We start from the raw sequence: 20233 nt of genomic DNA on the forward strand, positions 1-20233 counted from the left end.
TAGGTGAAACCACGTGGGGGGATGGTGGGGAGGGGGGTGAAGGGAGAAGCTGTGAGGTGATAGGTGAAACCACGTGGGGGGATTGTGGGGAGGGGGGTGAAGGGAGAAGCCGTGAGGTGATAGGTGAAACCACGTGGGGGGATGGTGGGGAGGGGGGGTGAAGGGAGAAGCCGTGAGGTGATAGGTGAAACCACGTGGGGGGATGGTGGGGGGATTGTGGGGGGGGGTGAAGGGAGAAGCCGTGAGGTGATAGGTGAAACCACGTGGGGGGATGGTGGGGAGGGGGGTGAAGGGAGAAGCCGTGAGGTGATAGGTGAAACCACGTGGGGGGGATGGTGGGGAGGGGGGTGAAGGGAGAAGCCGTGAGGTGATAGGTGAAACCACGTGGGGGGATGGTGGGGAGGGGGGTGAAGGGAGAAGCTGTGAGATGATAGGTGAAACCACGTGGGGGGATGGTGGGGGGATTGTGGGGAGGGGGGGGTGAAGGGAGAAGCCGTGAGGTGATAGGTGAAACCACGTGGGGGGATGGTGGGGAGGGGGGGTGAAGGGAGAAGCCGTGAGGTGATAGGTGAAACCACGTGGGGGGATGGTGGGGAGGGGGGGTGAAGGGAGAAGCTGTGAGGTGATAGGTGAAACCACATGGGGGGATGGTGGGGAGGGGGGGTGAAGGGAGAAGCCGTGAGGTGATAGGTGAAACCACGTGGGGGGATGGTGGGGAGGGGGGTGAAGGGAGAAGCCGTGAGGTGATAGGTGAAACCACGTGGGGGGATGGTGGGGAGGGGGGTGAAGAGAGAAGCTGTGAGGTGATAGGTGAAACCACGTGGGGGGATGGTGGGGAGGGGGGTGAAGGGAGAAGCCGTGAGGTGATAGGTGAAACCACGTGGGGGGATGGTGGGGAGGGGGGTGAAGAGAGAAGCTGTGAGGTGATAGGTGAAACCACGTGGGGGGATGGTGGGGAGGGGGGTGAAGGGAGAAGCTGTGAGGTGATAGGTGAAACCATGTGGGGGGATGGTGGGGAGGGGGGTGAAGAGAGAAGCTGTGAGGTGATAGGTGAAACCACGTGGGGGGATAGTGGGGACGGGGGGTGAAGGGAGAAGCTGTGAGGTGATAGGTGAAACCACGTGGGGGGATAGTGGGGACGGGGGGTGAAGGGAGAAGCTGTGAGGTGATAGGTGAAACCACGTGGGGGGATGGTGGGGGGATTGTGGGGAGGGGGGGTGAAGGGAGAATCTGTGAGGTGATAGGTGAAACCATGTGGGGGGATGGTGGGGAGGGGGGTGAAGAGAGAAGCTGTGAGGTGATAGGTGAAACCACGTGGGGGGATAGTGGGGACGGGGGGTGAAGGGAGAAGCTGTGAGGTGATAGGTGAAACCACGTGGGGGGATGGTGGGGGGATTGTGGGGAGGGGGGGTGAAGGGAGAAGCTGTGAGGTGATAGGTGAAACCACGTGGGGGGATGGTGGGGAGGGGGGGTGAAGGGAGAAGCTGTGAGGTGATAGGTGAAACCACGTGGGGGGATGGTGGGGAGGGGGGGTGAAGGGAGAAGCTGTGAGGTGATAGGTGAAACCACGTGGGGGGATGGTGGGGAGGGGGGGTGAAGGGAGAAGCTGTGAGGTGATAGGTGAAACCACGTGGGGGGATGGTGGGGAGGGGGGGTGAAGGGAGAAGCTGTGAGGTGATCGTTGGAAGAGATGAAGGCTGGAAGAAGAATTAATCTGATAGGACACAACAATAGACCATGGGAGAAAGGGAAGAAGAAGGGAAATGATTGGCAGGTGAAGAGAAGAGAAAGAGGGAATCCAGAAAGAGGAATGCAAAAAGAACGAAGGGAATGTGGGAGAAATCGCCAACAGTTAGAGAAATCAATGTCATGCCTGTCAGGTTGGAGGCTATCCAGACCATTGTGGCAGTAGAATCTGCCATTGAAAAAGGGAAGGGTAATCATTATAAGTACCTTTAATCTGCTGTGGTGGTTCAGTCTGAAGTCCATGGTGCGGTCCGCGTACTCCGGACTCCGGGTTTTCCGGCGGTCTCATGTTGGAACTGGTAATACAAGTGGCCCTGGTATTCAGTGTGGTTGTGGGGGGGGTGGGGTCGTCCTGTCAAGATACTCATGGCACAGATGGCTGGTGGAAGGCTTGAGTGCACTCCTGCCATCCTTGGGGCCACGTTGGACAACCATGGTTTCTGGGAGTCTTGCTGGTAGTAGTCGGAGCTGTCATTGTGGTATGGATTCAGCTGTTTCCTGGGCCAGCTGGGTGTCCGTCAGCCACTCTGAGCTAGGTAGGGATCCGGTTGCTTCCGCAGTCAGCCCAGGCTGCTGGCTGTAACGGCTACTCGGAGCTACCCCGATGCAGAGGTGGAACTCTCTGTCGTTCCTTGGCGTTTGTCTCTTCCTGTCCTCGCCCCCGTGGGGTAAGTCCACCATTCTGCCGTTGCCCTGCGGGAGGGTCTGTCTTGCCTTGTCCTCGCCTCTATGGGGTAAGTCCGACCATTCTGCCGTTGCCCTGCGGGGGGGGTCTGTCTTGCCTTGTCCTCGCCTCTGTGGGGTAAGTCCACCATTCTGCCGTTGCCCTGCGGGGGGGTCTGTCTTGCCTTGTCCTCGCCTCTGTGGGGTAAGTCCACCATTCTGCCGTTGCCCTGCGGGGGGGTCTGTCTTGCCTTGTCCTCGCCCCCGTGGGGTAAGTCCACCATTCTGCCGTTGCCCTGCGGGGGGAATCTGTCTTGTCCTGTCTTTGACTCTGTCGGTTAGGTCAGGCTGTTCTGCCGTTACCCAACGGATGGTCCTGCCCCACCTTGGTGTGGAGTTACAGACGAGTCCCAGCTTGTCGGAGGATAAGTCCCGGCTCCATGTTGATGTACAGTTCCTAGTCTGTCCCTAGCTCCAGCCTCCGAGTTCCCCAAGCCTGCAGCCTCCAGCCCCAAGCCTCGTCCCAAGCCTGCGGCCTCCAGCCCCAAGCCTCGACCCAAGCCTGTGGCCTCCAGCCCCAAGGTTCCACCCAAGCCTGCGGCCTCCAGCCCCAAGCCTCGACCCAAGCCTGCGGCCTCCAGCCCCAAGCCTCGACCCAAGCCTGCGGCCTCCAGCCCCAAGCCTCAAGACCCCAAGTCCCTAGCCAAGCCTCGTCATGTCCTCGCCTGGGTTTAGGGGTCCAAGCTCGAGGCAAGACCCAGGTTCCAGGTCCTTGTCTAGTCTCGGGCTCCACCCCAGGCTCCTTGTTCCCAGTCCCTCATCCTGGTCCTGCTTCCCCTGCCTAGACTGCATCCCATCCCACCCTTGGGTTCTGTCTCGTCCTGTTTCCGGGACTCCAGTGTCTGTGTCCTGCAGTTGAGTCCTGATTCAACACCTGACTTATGACATCTGCATAATGATTAGAATAACCAAATTGAGAAAAGTACTGTGGAAGAAGAGCTTGTGTATTGTCTTTAGGGTAGTTCCTTCAGGAATGTCCCTGGGACTGGACCATTATAGATTGGTCATATTAGTAAGGTAGGAAACTGTTGTGGTTAAGGATTCCTTAGGGAGCAGTGAGGAATTCTAGATTCAGTCTGGGGAGCAATGAGATTCTACACCGATCAGTCACTTTATCAGGTACACCTGTCCACATCGTCACTGCAAATATCTAATCAGCCAATCATGTGGCAGCAAGTCCGTGCATAAAGACATGGTCAAGATGTTGTTCAGACCACACAGCAGATGGGGAAGAAACCTGATCTAAGTGACTTTAACTGTGGAATGATTGCTGGTGCCAGACAGAGAGGTTTGAGTATCTCAGAAACTGCTGATCTCCTGGGATTTTCACACACAACAGTCTGTAGTGTTTACAGAGAACAGTGCAAGAAACATCCAGTTCTGCAGTTCTGTGGGCAAAAATGCCTTATGAATGAGAGAGCTTAGAGGAAAATGGCCAGACTGCTTCAAGCTGACAGCAAGGCAACAGTAATTCAAATAACTACACATTACAACAGTGGTGTGCAGGAGTGGATGGACAATAATGATTTGTGTTCTATGAATTGCCCCCTAGTAGAATAAGGATCTCACAATGTAGCTCTTTATGATCTCACAGCCACACTTCACTTTCTCTAACACTTTATTCTGCATTTACTGATTGAGTAATGCAGGTTGAATTGGATAATCTGGCTTCCTCCCACTTTCCGAAGACATATGAATAAATAGGTTTTTTTTGTGTAGGTGTGGTTGGGCCAGAAGGCTCTGCTAAATAAAGTAATCTAGTCAATTATTGGAAACGACTAGTCGGCACTGTTTGTGCACTAACCGAATGTTCTGTTGATTGCTCTCAGGATCTTCTTGGACGTGTCGCAGAATGACAATACTGCCCTGCGTCGCATGAACCTGCGTTCCTTCCTGATGGCACCACTGCAGCGAGTAACCAAGTACCCACTGCTGCTGAGCCGGATCGGCAGCTCGACTCCGGAGCTGCACCCGGACCACCGGGGCCTGCGGGAGGCCAAGAGTCGGGTGGAGTCGCACCTGGAACACATCAACATGAAGAGCCGGCAGGAGGGCGCTCCGCTCTGGAACTTCCGCTCGCTCCGGCGTGGGAGCCGGCGGCACCGAGAAGCCGCCGACCTGGAGCTGAGGGAGGTGGCGGTCCGTGCGGTAGGGTGGCTGCGAGAGGAGACGCGCTTTGCGATGGAGGGAACACTGCAGTCCTCACAGCCTGGTGACAGCCAATGGTCCAAGAAGGGGAGCAGGTCCCTCAAGTTCCAGAGCCTCCATGCTCTGCTGCTGGTCAACAGGGCAGACCCTGAGCCCATACCTGGCCAGAGAGGCTTGTCACCCAGTGGGGGCGGACAGGAGGCACCACGGGACGTCGCGCTGGTGCTGATTCGGGACAAGAGCAGTGGCAAGTTCTCCCTCTTCCGGCGGCCCCTCCACCTGGGCAACTGCGTGGTGTCTTCAGATCCTGACTGTGACGACACCTTCGAGCTGCTGGAGATACCCAAGGAAGTGTTTGTCTTCCGCGCCGCAGATCGTCCACGGACCCAGCACTGGTTCCAGCTGGTTAAAGGCTACTCGCAGGATCTGGGCTCCTGGCGCAGGAGGCGCAACGCGCTTCCCAACATCATGATCAATGCCACCTGCAGCCGGGCCTGAGTCTCTGGGGGCAGATCTCTCCGAACGACAAGTCATTGCTTACTGAAAGGAGGGCAGTGCGCAGGAAGGAGTCTTGTGGGGGGTGGGGGTCGGGGCGAAGTTTGGTCAGGAGTTTCTTCATCTGAACCGCTATCCACAACTGTTGGTATGTCCAGGAGTCCCCAGGAGCTAAGATTTAATCTTGCAAGTAAAACTCAGAGCTGGGGAATACAATTAAAGAAAATCTCTGCTTTGAAGTTGTAAAGTTATCAGAGAAGGTTTGTGATTCAGTGTCACCCCGTCAGACAAAGAGCGACACACTAGGTGGTGGAGGAACTCAGCAGGTCAGGCTGCACCAGTGGATGGAAATGGACAGTCAGTGTCTCGGGTAAACGCCTTCATATGGTGGTATAGATAAAACATGTACCATACAGCACAGTTACAGGCACAATGTTGTGCCAATCTTTCAACAAACTCTTAAGATCAATCTAACCCTTCCCTTCCACATAGCCCTCTATCTTTCTTTCACCCATGTGGCCATCTCATAAATGTCCCTAATATATCTGCCTCAACCAGCAGCCCTTGCAGCACATTCCCTGCACCTGCCACTCTCTGTGTGAAAAACTACCTCTAACATCCCCTTTTATCTTCCTCTAATCACATTAAAATTAATATTAGCCATTTTCACCCTGGTAAAATGGTGCTGGCAGTCCACTCTATCAGTGCCTCTTATCATCTTACCTGTATGAAGTCACCTCGCATCCTCCATCGTTCCCTGGCTCACTCAACCTATCGTCATAAGACATGCTCTCTAATTCAGGCACCATCCTGTGGTGAGTCTTTCTGCACCCTCTCTAAAGCTTCATTGTCCATTCCTGTTTGTGGGAGTTTCCTGTGCACAATTTGGCTTGCTCCCATTTCTTTCCTGACAACTGTGTCTACACTTCAAAACTATTTCATTGACTTTAAAATGCTTCGGGACATTTTGAAAGACAGGAGAGATTTCACAGCAACTTGAAGGGCAACCTTTTTTGACACAAAGGGTGATTCTGTGGAATCAGCTGCTAGGGGAAGTGATTGACGCAGGTACAGTAAGAACATGTAAGGGACATTTGTACAGGCATATGGATTGGAAAGGTTTATGGGCCAAATGAGACTATTTTGGATGAGACAAGTTGGTCGGCATTAACTAGATGGGCCGAAGGGCCTGTTTGTGTTGTATGGTCTGTGACAGTGACGGAGGAAGACATGAGAAAGGTACTACTTAAACAAACATGTTCAGGAATAATAGAAAATAATTTTTTACATATTGTAATCATTCCTTGCCTCTCCAGATTTAGCTTGCAATGGTGACCAAAGATTAATCTTCATTTCCTCGAGACTCCAGATGCCTGCTGGGTTGGGAATGTCAAATGAGGGGATGGACGACAGGTTTGGGGAAGTAGGCTGGGGGATAAACTTTTATACATTTAAGGAAAAAATGGAATTTTGCATCCTGAACTTGCTGGTGGATGTAAACTTTGCATTGGCAATGTAACAACACACACTGAACCATACTGCCCATGGAGTTTGGAACTTTGCACTCAACAGCTCAATAGTGGTTGATTATAAAAGCACTCCTTGTTTATTTATTTAACCTATGATGCACTTTGTGTTTGCCTCTCTGTTCCGGGAGCATCATTCAAACCTCACATGGTTAATTTTAACTGCTTGCATTCATGTGATCGCAGTTTCAGTGTTTGACTCTCAGTACTATCCCAGCTTATCACAGCCAGTCTCTGAAAGCACAAGTAATTGTGACTTGAGTCACGTGTTTATTTATTTGCCTTTGTTGTTAAATTATTTGATTCACGCACTCAGCGGCCACTTTATTAGGTACACCTGCTCAGTAATGCAAATATCTAATCAGCCAATCATATGGCAGCAACTCAATGTTCAGTTCAGTTGCTCAGACCAATGGGGAAGAAATGTGATCTAAGTGGCTTTGACCATGGACCTTAGTGCCAGACAGGGCTCAGAAACTGCTGATCTCCTGGGATTGTCACAAGTCTCTAGAGTTTACAGAGGATGATGGGGAAAGCAAAATAGGGTCCAATGAGCAAGTTTTGTGGGTGAAAATGCCTTGTTCATGAGAGAGGTCAGGAGAATGGCTGGCATGCTTCAAGCTGATAGGAAACTTAAACAACTACGCATTACAACAGCGGTGTGCAGAAGAACATTTCTCAACGCACGACATGTCGAACTTGAATTGGATGGGCTACAGCAGCAGAAGTCCGTGAACATGCACTCATCAGGTACAGGGGATAGCTAATAAAATGGCCACTGAGTATATATTTTACAACTGTCCTTGGAATGCCATCAATCTATGTATGAGTGCTTGGTATTTACCCAGTTAGAACTGTGTCCAGGAATGTTTTCCAGTTAAATTCATGCTCCAGACCTGAGCTGGCATAAAAAGTGGCCACAGGGAATGGGCCAGTCTTACCTTTAAATATCTTCTATGTAAGTGTTATCTCTGTTGTTCTACTGAGCATTGAGGGCATGCTCTTTTAGCACCAGAATCTGTGGTGGCACTTGCAAGCTTCCCCAGCACACCCCTGGACTGTGTTGGTTGTTATCACAAATGATACATTTCACATGTGATAAATAAGTCTAAATATCTGAGCAATATAAATGGTTGCCACCTCACCAGCTGGGCCACAAATGGAAGGAAATTGGTGATGCTGGGGGTTTAACTCTGTGTTGATTGGGTGGCTGTTTTGGTGTTGAATGTTGTAGTCTTCCTCCTCAACAGAAATATTCAATAAGCACAAAGACATTTATAAAATAATTATAAACTTTCACACACTCGTTACTATATTGTTTCCAGCTCCTTGTCTAGATGTACTTCAGATTGCTGCTATAAATTCCTAGGGTCTTGGTGGGAGAATTCAACACAAATGCTGGAAATCCAGAGCAACACACACAAAATGCTGAAGGAGCTCATAGAGTCAGGCAGCATCTATGGAGAGGTATAAACAGGCAACATTTAGGGCTGAAACTCCTGTCCTGATGAAGGGTTTTGCCCTGTAATGTTAACTGTTTATTCATAGCCTTGATGTTGCCTGACCTGCTGAGTTTCTTCTGCGTTTTATGGAGGAATTCAACACCACATAAACTATTTACATAGATTTCTCTCATTAAAGTGGGATGGCTCTCTTAAAATGTGTATGCAGTAGTATAACGCTTAAAGTTTTGGACCATTCTCTAGTGCCTGGATTATTTATCTTGAAAAGTAAGTTCAATGGTAGCTACAGGTTCAAGCAGTTAAATAAATCTGACATCAAATATAAAACAGACCATAATAAAGACCTATCTGATTCACCTATCTGATTACTCTCCAAGGGAAGAAATCTTGCCCTTAGCTAGGGAGTGCCACTAATTCGCTGATTTGATATGAGCAGTTGCAGAGATGCTTCAAAGGGATATGGAGAGACTAAATGAATGTACATGCAAGAAAGGGAACAGGAGGGAAAATTGGCTGGTGGGTTTGTTCTGCTACAGGCTAGTAGGGGCTGAAATAGCCTGTGTCATGTTAGTGAATAAATAGCAAAGTTGGTGGACGTAAGTTTGATTGCAGCATTCAAGAGAAGTTTGGGGTGTCTGGAACCAAGAGTTATAGCTTCAAAATAAAGGGACACCTGTTGAGTATATGAATGTGAATACAGTTCCTTACTTGGAGAATGAGTCCTTGGAATTCTCTGCCCAAGATCTCTATGGAGGTTTATTTGCTCAGTATATGTAAGACACAGGCTGGAGATTTTTGAATATTCAGATTCAAGAGCAATTGGGCTGGGGAGTAAAGCATCACTGAGGTAAAATCCTAGACATTATCTTACGGGCCAGATAACCTAGATCTAAATCCTAAATACCCACATTTCACCATCAAAAGGAAATACAATTAGGATTTTTTTGATTCACAGTGCATTGATGACACTGCCAAAGTTGGCATTTAATTCTATCCATAACTAGCCCTGAGCTAAAGAGCTGGAAAGGGGATGGGGTTTACAGGTATATCTAGAGCAGTGCAGATGAGGGTGCCAGATACCCTTCCCTGAAGAACATCAGAGGGGTTTTTATATAACAAACCTTTTTATTTGCATTCTAGATTTTCATTCATAACTTCAAAATACACACAAATCAAATTTTAACACCCCAGACATCCAGTCGCATTCATTTCTTTGGCTCAATTGTCCATGGTTCTGGGTGCTTGTATAGAAATATGTTCACTGCACTCCCACCCTACCTTCATTCTAAATACCTCTCTGTGTATTTAGCAAGGACTTGAATTTAAACACAAACTTTAACATAGTCAAAAAACTCCAACAATTTGTGTTTTATATAAGTGGAGCTAGGAATTTATAAGGAAACTATAAATTGAAGTGGAGACCAAACTCCATATACACCAGCCCAAAATTAACTTCTTCAAATACCTTGTAAATATTCAATTACTAAAACATTTATTGATGAGCACGTTGATCGTATAATCAATAAATCAAATGGTTTACAAATCAGTTAAAAATTCTTTCACTATTCTACCAAGTTCTCATGGTTTCCAGCTCTACTACCTCAACCAATCTTCATAATGAGTTTAACTGTTGAGTGTTATTGATATTCGTTGTCCATCTCTGATTGTCTCTAAGAAGATGTTGGTGAACTTCCTTCTTAGTTAGGGTTAGTGAGTTGTGGGCATGCTATGTTGATGCTGAAATTGTGGCGACGCTTGTGGGCTGCCCCCCAGCGCATCCTTGGAGCATTCTCACAAACAGTGCATTTCACTGTCTGTTTTGATGTGCATATGACAAACATAAGCTAATCTTTATCTTTTCTTGAGCAGTTGCCACTCCTCTGCTGAAGGCATTTGGAAGTAAATTGCAGGCTTCAGACCCAGTGAGTTAAACAATCATATGTCAGGTGAGGGTGATATTAGTGTGTGGAAAAGATTCACAAGAATGCTACTAGATGGAAAATAAATGCTGGCATTGACAGTGACATCAATACGCTGTAACTAAATAGATAAAAATCCTAATTGGATTTCCATTTTGATTGTGAGATGTGGGTATTTACATCAAGACCAACACTTACTGTACCTTGAGTGAGGTGAAACAGGGAAGCATGATAGACCATTTAACCCCTTGCACTTATCCCTCCATTCGATAAGATAATGTCTATATGTTTCGATTAGATATCCTCAACAGGTTACCCTTTATTAATGAGCATGTGACAGAGTAGGTAACAGGGAAATAAGATTAATGATTAATGCCTCTCAGGGCCAACAGGCCAAATGTCAGGAACTATGATTCATGCAGGTGAGTCACTGTCACTGCTACATTGAGCAGATAACCAGAGCCCTGCACCACTGAGAGGCTCGAGCTTCAGGGACAGATCCCTCCATAGTTTTGTACATTGCAATGCCAAGTCGAGAGATCTGTCCTTCAGGTGAACACAATGCTCTCCAGGGCAATGTTCTACCTTATGTAAGGACTATATAAATGTCAACAAAACAACAAGGCAAATTCCTAAACCAATTCAGTCCCAGCGAAACAAATTAACCAGGTCATCGGAAACAGAAGAGATTGCAGATGCTAGAATCTGAAGCAGAAAATGACCTGCTGGAGGAACACAGCAGGTTAGGCAGTACGGGCCCTTTGGCCCTCAACAGTCAGCTGACTTTGATCAATTTAACCCTTCCCTCCCACATAGCTCTCCAATTTTATTTCATCCATGTGCCTATCCAAGAGACTCTTGAATGTCCCTAATACGACCACCCCGGCAGCATATTCCACGCACCCACCTCTCTGTGTTTTTAAAAAAAACTTACCTCTGACATCCCTCCTATACTTCATTTCAATCACCTTAAAATTATGCCCCTCATATTAACCTATTGAAGGGCAGGGACCATTCATTTGGATTAACCTGGTCATTTACTTAAGTAGTGTGTGAAACATCATTGTAGGAACTTGGGCAGATATTTTCCCCAACATTAGAGGACTTGTTGAACCAGATGTTGGAAACTGTAAAGCACTAAAGTGAAACACAGGGATTCTACAGATGTGGAAATCCAGAATAACACACACAAAATGCTGGAGAAACCCTAAAGAGTCTTGGCTTTAAATGTCAACTGATTTCATTCCACAGATGCTGCCTGACCTGCTGAATTTCTCCAGTATTTTGTGTGTGTTCCCCTGGATTTCCAGCATCTGCACAATCTCTTGTGGTTATTAGAGGAATAAACAAGTTGACGTTTCAGACAGTACAAGGAGGTACATAATAAAGTGGCCACTAAGTGCATATGGCAGCTTCTTGTATGTCGAGTCTCTTAAGACTCTGGTATCTGAGTCATGCACAAACAGATGGAGTAACATTGCCTATCAAGTCAAAAGCAGAGATTTGGGCTGTTGTTTGCAGTGATGCAACTGTAGACTTTTAATCCTGAAACTTCAAGCTCATGAGAAACTAGATGAACTGTGTTTTAACTTTGTAATTTATTTTTTCTCCATAATTTTTATACCATTGCCAGAGGGGGATCTTTATGAAAAACGCAAGCAAAACAATGATGTGTGTATAGTGTATTATTGTGGATCTTAATAACGATTAAATAAAAGCAAATCTAAAAACAAAATCTGCATCTTTTTCATGTTTGTTTGCAAGTTTTTGGTGAGTTTGCTTTCATGGAGAAATGGGATCTGATCCCCGGAATAAACGATAAAGATCCTAGTGTAGACAATCACCTTCATTGGCTGAGTGTTAAGTTCACAAAAAAGAAAGTTGTTTGCTCCTTTTCCAACCCCCTTCAAATTATAGGACCATAAGACAATGGAACAAAGTCAGGCCATTCGGCCCATATGCTCTGCCATTCCATCATAGCTGATTTATTACCCCTCTCAACCCCATTCTCCTGCTTTCTCCCTATAACCCTTTGAAGCCCTTACTAATCAAGAAACTATCAGCCCCTGCTTTAAAAATGCCCAAGGTCTTGGCCTCCATTGCGTCTGTTCTGTGACAATGAATGCTAAATATGTCAAACATACTGCCAGGGATGGTGGTAAATACAGATACATTAGGGACCTTTAAGAAATTCTTAGATAGTCACATGGATGAAATAAAAATGGAGGGCTATGTGGTAGGCAAAGGGTTAGATTGATCTTGGAGTGGATTAAAAGATCAGCACCTTGAGGGCCAAAGGGCCTGAACAGTTTAGCTCTATGTTTAAAATTAATCTGAAAGTGGTGTTATAGTCTGGGACATTGTACTGCAAACAGCAACCAGGAAAGGAGCTAAACGTGCTAGTCAGGACAGGAATAGGATGATAGTACAGATAAATGAATGGTTCAGGAACTGGCACAGTTTCAGGTTCTCGGAACATTGGAACTTCTTCTGGGCTATGATGTCCCATACAAGAGGGGTGGAAGGGTTGCACCAGTACTAGATGAGAACCAATTTCCCGGTCAGGAATTTTGCTAGTGCTACTTGGGAGCGTTTAAACTGATTTTGCAGAGGGCTGGAACCCAGAGCATCAGGTCATAAAATAGAAGGATGGAGAGGAAGGTAGATGCCAGGGCCAGTAAAAACAGGTAGGAGCAAAATAATAGACACAATGGGACAGATAGTTTGAGGAGTGTATATGTTAATGCTAGGGGTATCATGGGTAAATGTGATTAACGTAGAGCATGAATCAGTACATGGAACTATGATATTGTGGCCATTGCAGAGAATTGATTGAGGGAGGGACAGGAGTGGGTGATTAATGCCCCAGGGTTCCGATGTATTAGAAAAGATTGAGAGGGAGGGAGATAAAAGAGGTGAGAGGGGAGCTGCACTATTAATCAGGGACAATATCACAACTGCATTCAGAGGGGATATATTGGAGGGCTCGTCTACAGAGTATATGGGTAGAATACGAAAATAGGAAGGGCACATTTACTCTGATGGGATGCCCCAATTCACACCCAATTTCCTATGGAGGAGCAGATATCCCGGCAGATTAGGGAAAGGTGTGAAAACAATAGGCTAGTTATCATGAGGGACTTCAACTTCCCTAATATAAACTGACACCTTCTTAGTGCAAGAGACTTAGATAAGGCAGAATTCATTAGGTGCATCCAGGTGGGTTTTTAAAATCAATATGTAATTAGTCCAACAAGAGGGGAGTAATGAGCTTGGCCAGTTGACTGACTTTTCAGTGGGTGAACGGTTATGGAACAGTGACCATAGCTCCTTAAGTTTTAAGATAACTATAGATAAGGATTATTATGGATCTCTTGGGATCTAGAATCATCAAGAATGCTTGAGATTATTTTTTTAAAAGCCAGAAAAGAACTCAAGAAGAGAATCAGTAACTTTATGAAACTTAATAAAAGTCAAGTTAGACCACATCTGGAGTATTGCATCCATTAGAGAAAGGATGTTGTGTCTTTGGAAAGACTGCAGAAGAGGTTTACCAGGATGCTTCCTGGATTAGAGGGCACATTAAAATGACTCCTATTAGAGAGCATCATTTAAGATGAGAGGGGGTAGTTTCAAGGGGATGTGAGGAACAAGTTTTTGCACAGTGTTTTGGAAGCCTGGAACACACTAACTGGGGAGTGGTAGAGGCAGATACATTAGAGACATTTAGATAGGTACATGAATGTAAGGAAATGGAAGGATATGAATTCTGAATAGGCAGGAGGGATTAGTTTAGTTGGCCATTAAATTAATTTAATTGGTTTGATACAATGTTGTGGGCCAAAGGGTGTTTTCCTGTGCTGCACTGTTCTGTGTTCAATGTTCTACGACCTGCTGAGCTCCTCCAGAGTTTTGTGCATGCTCTGGTTTTCCAGCATCTGTAGAATCTCAATTAATTATCTGCTGAGTTGCTCCAGCATTGTGTGTGCACACAGCAGACAGTGTCTGTGGCGTTGTGTGTGCACACAGCAGACAGTGTCTGTGGGATCTCTGTTTTCTGCAAAACCTTCAATGACAGAATATTACAGCACAGATGGGGGCAGTTCTGATCCTTGTGCCTGTGATCTGGGAATTGAGATCATAACGAGATGGTTACTGAAGAGGGGGGGGGGGGGTTAAGGCCTGGGATAGACTGGCTTTGACCATATTGAATGGAGAGAAAGGGAAATATCACCCATCTACTAGTGTTCTTGGTTCAATGGAACACCTGCTCCCTCTCACCTATAAATTCCAGCCCATGCAGATTTGCTCCATTTGCTTTCACCATCACTCCAGGCAGCACATTCCAATCCTGTGGATCTGCTGTGTATGAAGAAAAATTGTTTCCTTATCTCCTCTCCAGCTCCTTGCGTTTGAGCTGTTCACCTTCCTGCCAGTGAAGGAAGTTTCTTCTCTACACAAACCATTCAAAATTTTGAAAATTTCTACTAAATTTCCTTTCAATATTCAATCTTTTCACATTTGAACAATTCCCACTTCCCTAGTTTTCCCACACAAGTTCCTCTTCCCTGGAAAATTTCTTCAAACTCTACAAAAATTTAAAATACACCCTAAAATGGTTAGATTTGGGTAATGATCTAAATAGAAACAGATCAGATCTTTTGCTCCAAAAGACCTTTGACACAGATGAGGGATTGCCCAATTGCCGAATTCAGATTTTCAAACATTATGGTCTATGGCCTCCTCTACTACCACACAAAGAGGAGCAACACCTCATTCTGTTTGTTCATGCCATCAGGTTGGAAGCCACCCATCGATTTTTCTCATTTCTGGTCATTTCTCCCATCCACCTTTTTCCATTCCTCATCATCTCCCTCTGGTGCCCTTCCTCCTTCCCTTTCTCTCATAGCCCACTCTCCTCTCCTATCAGATCACTTCTTCAGCCCTTTATCTCATCCACCTCTCACCTCCCAGCTTCTCACTTCACCCCCTCTCCCCCACCTTCTTATCCTGGCTGCTTCCCCCTTCCCTTGCAGCCCTGAAGAAGGTTCTCAGCCTGAAACGTTGACTCCACAAGAGATGCTGCCCGACCTGGTGAATTCCCGCAGCGTTTCGTGTGTGGTGCTTCCGATTTCCAGCATCTGAAGAATCTCTTGCGTTCAGATCAGACCAGATCCTAACCGTGCTTGAGCAGACCGTCACTTCAAGTACCTTTATCTAGAGTCAGATTTCAGAAATCAACGTAAATAAATGAAAAATTGTTTGTAATGGGTCTTCTTACCCAAATTGCCCATGAGATCCACAGTCTGAATCTGAAATTGGACGGGAGATTTAGTATGACATTGTACAGCCTAACACAACACAGACTATCTTCAACAAAGTCTGTTTCACTACATGGTATATCCGCAATCTCATCTCCTCTATTTTACTATTTAAGCCAGATGTAGTAATAGGTGTAAGTGATAACCCAGTGGCCGCATTCTCACCTCCGCGGCAAAAGGATGTGGAAGGAAAACCTGACTTTAATAATCTAGTTCTCAACCGGGGTCATGATTTTTAAAATAAACATCGTTTTTTGAACTTCGCCCAACCGACACGCAATGCTAGTGGCAGGCAGGGACTGAGCAGCCCCGGTGGCGATCTCGTTAGATCTCGTATGGCAGTGCACAGTAGGACTGTGTTTACTTGCTTGAGTCCACTCTCAGTTTTTGACGTGAGATGGGGGAGCATGGTAGACTGATGGTGAGCACTGTATTGCACGGAAGCAGGAGGGTAAACTGATAATTGGTGAGCACCGTATCTCACGGAGAGGCGGACGGTAGGCTGATGATGAGCATGAAGTGCATTTTCTGAGCACTGACTGGGCTGCAAAGGCAGCATCTCCCAGCTGAATTCTCTCTCCAACTTCCCCCCACACGCCACCGACTGGTTTAAGGGAACAAACAAACTCCCATAGAAAATTGGAGGGAAATTTTCATTCTAAAGGAATTTTTCCGCACCGTGACTCAGCTACTGGCCTGCCATTTTGCTGAGTTGTAAACGTTGCAAAAGGTAGGTGTGGGTTAGGAGTGAATTGTGTTGTGAAGCAACACACACGTGCTGGAGGAGCTCAGCAGGCCAGGTAGCATCTATGGAAAAGAATACAGTGGACATTTCAGCCCGAAACCCTTCAGCAGGACTGGAAAAATAAAGATGAGTGGAGTTAAAAGGTGGTGGGAGAGGAGGGAGAAAAACACAAGGTGATAGGTGAAACCGGGAGAGGGGAAGGGCCTGAAGGAAAGGGCTGGGAAGTTGATAGGTGAAAGAAATCCAGGGCTGGAGAAGGGGGAGTCTGACAGAGGACAGAAGGTCATGGAAGAAAGAAAAGGGAGGGGAGGAAGTACTAGAGGGAGGTATGGGCAGGCAAGGAGATAAGGTGAGAGAGGGAAAAGGGGATGGGGAATGGTGAATGGAATGGGTGGCGCCATTACTGTAAGTTTAAGAAATCGATGTTCACGCCATCAGGTTGGAGAATAAGTTGTTGTTCCTCCAACCTGAGTATGGTCTCATTGCGACAGTGGGTGGAAGCCATGGATAGAATTGTGAATTGTATTGTGAAGTGTTTGTATGTTCTGTGGCTTTCTCATTTCGTTATTTATTACGCTTTTTTTTGTATTTTATGAAATTGTGTTAGGCTATATTTTTATTCATATTACCTTGGCTTATTTTTAGTAACTTTACTACACAACATTGTCAATAAATTTTCATATTGTAAGTAGCATTAATTAAAATCAATTTACAACCTTTATTTAAATCAAATCTACTAAGCCTACCTTTAGAAAAATTAAATCCCATTTTGGCTTAAGCCAGTTATTTAACAGAAATTTATTGTGTTTGCCTTATGAGTTTTTAAAATTTATTAAACAGAAAAAAACAAAATTAATTTCAAGAAAGGTAAGCAGAGCTTAACTATCTGTTTTTTTTCCAAGAAAGATCGGCTAAAAATTTACTCTCTACTCAAAAGAGCACTGGCAATTATTTTTGGATTATTCTATCTACAACTTACTGATCACGCTAACGTACCATGAGCTGTAGATATAATAATTTTTATACAGGGGTGCCCCTAGACCTGAAAATTATTTCAAGGATTCCTCCAGGGCAAAAAGGTTGTTAAATTGCTGCTCTATATTGTGGGATGAGTATGCCCTCTAATGGTGGGAGCAACTACTACCCAGCAAGTTCAGAAATGAAGACCATAAGGAGCAGTTAGGCCATTCGGCCTATCAAGTCTGTTCTGCCTTTCCATCATGACTGATTTTTTTTATCCTTCTCAACCCTATCCTACTGACTTCTCCCCATTATCTTTGACTAATCAAGAACCTATCAACCTCGGTTTTAAATACACCCAAAGACTAGGCTTCCACAGCCATCTATGGCAATGAATTCCAGCTTCACCACGCTCTGGCTAAAGAAATTCCTCCCCATCTCTGTTTAAAGAGTCTCTTAAATGTCAGTAATGTATCAGCTTCTAACAACATCTCTGGCACCTATATGCACCCACCTATCTGTGTAAAACAGAAGTCCATCTCCCACCCCCCATCCTCACCACATACTACAGGGGTTGTATTGAGAGCATTCTGAGCAGCTGCATCACTGTCTGGTTCGGAAATTGCACCATCTCGGATCGCAAGACCCTGCAGCGGAAAGTGAGGTCAGCTGAGAAGATCATTGGGGTCTCTCTTTCTGCCATCACGGACATTTACACTACACGCTGCATCCGCAAAGCAAACAGCATTATGAAGGACCCCATGCATCCCTCATACAAACTTTTCTCCCTCCTACTGTCTGGAAAAAGGCTCCGAAGCATTTGGGCTCTCAGGACCAGACTATGTAACAGTTTCTTCCCCCAAGCTATCAGACTCCTCAATACCCAGAACCTAGACTGACACCTTACTGCCCTACTGTCCTGTTTATTATTTATTGTAATGCCTGCACTGTTTTGTGCACTTTATGCATTCCTGGGTAGGTCTGTAGTCTAGTGTAGTTGTTTTTTTTTCTCTATGTTGTTTTTTACGTAGTTGAGTCTAGTTTTTGTACTGTGTCCTGAAAAACGTTGTCTCATTTTTACTATGTACAATAAAAGTGACTTGACTTGACTTGGGGGGGGTGGGGGGATGATAAATTTTAGCCATGATCAAATGGCAGCACAGACAAGGTGGGCCAAATGGCTTAATTCTGCTCTTCGGTCTTGTGGTCTTTGATGTTTCAAGGATGAAAGAAAAGTGGACTGCTACGAGGGAGAGAAGGGTTAGATTCATCTTGAAGTAGGTTAAAAGGTTAGCACAACATTGTAGGCTGAAGGCCAGTACTGTGCTGTAATGTTCTACATTCTGTTCATCCAGGACTCCTCACCATCTCAATTCATATTCTGGCAGAGGAACGAGCTCATTCTGTGCCGTATCATTCAATTAAATTCTGACACCAACTTCCCTCAAGATGAGACCCATGTGCATGCAGGAATATTTGGTTTTTATTTTGTTTGCAGGTATCAAAAGGCAAACCGAAAAGTAAACGGCTGAGCACAAACGTGGTGGTGAGTGCTGGATTATGTTGTAAATCAGCATAAGAGCTCAGCTCAGCACCGACAGACAAGGCTGCACAAATCAGCATAATACTGACCACACTGAAGGAAGTTACAGCTCTTTAAACTTCAGATCCCAAAATTATTTCACTTTACCATAAGCCATAATCAAGATAAAAAAGAACACATCACCATTTTTCCATCAAAAACACCATCAACCGGTAACTTCCTTCCTTCCCAGCAAATCCTCAAGCCTACAACGGAAGTTACTTTCCTGCAACTGTGCCCCCGCTGGGCTCATCCCCTTTCCCCAGCCCACGTATCGATAGATCGTACACCACTTCTTCTATCTTCTTCACGTCATACTTCAGGCCATCATAGCGCTTCCGTAGGGAGTCATTCTTTAGGTTGAGCAGACGGAAACCAGAATCCAGCTCGTTGATAAAGGAAGAGATGCGGAGGGGACGGGAGTAATCGCCAGCAGTGACGCTGTTCAGAGCGAGCCTTGACTGTGTCCAGAGGCCAGGAAAATGAATGGGAAATGCAGAGTTACGACAATCAGTTCCACTTTGGTGTTAGTTTTGTCTTTCACAGTTAGGGTTAGCCACCATATTTCCCCCACAGACCTCAGTACACCAACACAGTTCGCCCTTCTCTCCCAATTCCCTTCTCCCAAAGGAGGTTATGTAGATTGAACAAGGTTTTGTCTGTTTGCTTGTGTTTGTGTTGTAATTGTGGGGTGCCCTGAGCCTATACAAAAATAAATAAATTTACACCACTGTTTCTGTGCCTCCAAACACTGTTTGTGAGGAGCAACCCTTTCATAATCTGGTGCAGTTTCACAAAGAACTTTGAGAAATACTATGAGCAAGTCATCATAGCATTTCCTGAGTAGGAGATGGGGAGCAGTGGGGGAGGATGCAACAAGATGAGCAGTTCTGAAGGGGGATCAGTAAGAATGGAAGGGAAAGTCTAAATAAAGTGAGAAACAGAATGACTGGAAAATAGAGAAGGGGTACAAAGGGAAGGGAGGGAATGGGGTAAAATGGTAAGGGAGGATAGCGAGAGGAAGAATAAAGGATAGGTGGGGACTACACGGTTCCGGAATATTAAGTGTATAGTAGAGGAAGGTGGGGCGGAACAAGTGATAAGGAGGACTCATGTGCAGAGGGATGGTCTGACGGAACATGGAGTTAAATGTGTTGAAAGAATAAGTAAACTTAGGAAGGACAACAAAATTCTAGGGGCGTATGGCCGATGAGAGTTCGGGGAGCTGGGTTAAGCACAATAGGCAGCAATTCAAACAGAGAGAGGAGAAATGGGTTAAAACTTCTATATCTGAATGCACGAAGTGTCAGAAATAAGGCGGATGAGCTTGAAGCCCAGGTGCGAATGGGTAACTATGATGTTGTTGGGACAATGGAGACATGGCTACAGGGAGATCAGACCTGGGAAATGAATGTACAAGGGTATACATGCTATCATAGGGACAGAAATGTGGGCAGAGGGGGTGGGGTGGCCCTGTTGGTGAGGAATGAGATTCAGTCCTTTGCAAGGGGGGGGGCAAAGGGTCAGGAGAAGTAGAGTCTGTGTGGATAGAACTGAGGAACAGTAAGGGCAAAAGGACCCAAATGGGTGTTGTTTACAGGCCAC

At 46.0% G+C, this 20233-nt stretch overlaps 2 protein-coding genes and 1 long non-coding RNA gene across 4 annotated transcripts in view; 1 reads left to right on the forward strand and 2 right to left on the reverse strand.

The window, feature by feature from the left end:
* The window catches only part of LOC132392994 (uncharacterized), a 25827-nt gene extending 21509 nt beyond the window's left edge, over positions 1-4318 (reverse strand). Inside the window, exon 1 of the long non-coding RNA XR_009511708.1 lies at positions 1954-4318. This is a non-coding gene — a long non-coding RNA (uncharacterized LOC132392994). The remainder of the gene's footprint in view (positions 1-1953) is intronic.
* The window catches only part of si:dkey-91i10.2 (uncharacterized protein LOC555224 homolog), a 303051-nt gene extending 284259 nt beyond the window's left edge, over positions 1-18792 (forward strand). For both annotated transcript variants that reach the window (XM_059967655.1, XM_059967656.1), the window contains one exon: positions 4299-18792. In XM_059967655.1, the coding sequence (XP_059823638.1) occupies positions 4299-5115 (817 nt within the window). In that variant the 3' untranslated portion in view covers positions 5116-18792. The remainder of the gene's footprint in view (positions 1-4298) is intronic.
* Positions 18512-20233, reverse strand: part of tsn (translin) — a 31629-nt gene continuing 29907 nt past the window's right edge. The window contains exon 6 of the mRNA XM_059967657.1: positions 18512-19089. Within this exon, the coding sequence (XP_059823640.1) occupies positions 18847-19089 (243 nt within the window). The 3' untranslated portion in view covers positions 18512-18846. The remainder of the gene's footprint in view (positions 19090-20233) is intronic.

Source organism: Hypanus sabinus, chromosome 4 (genome assembly GCF_030144855.1).
Source record: "Hypanus sabinus isolate sHypSab1 chromosome 4, sHypSab1.hap1, whole genome shotgun sequence".
Taxonomy (NCBI): Eukaryota; Metazoa; Chordata; class Chondrichthyes; order Myliobatiformes; family Dasyatidae; genus Hypanus; species Hypanus sabinus.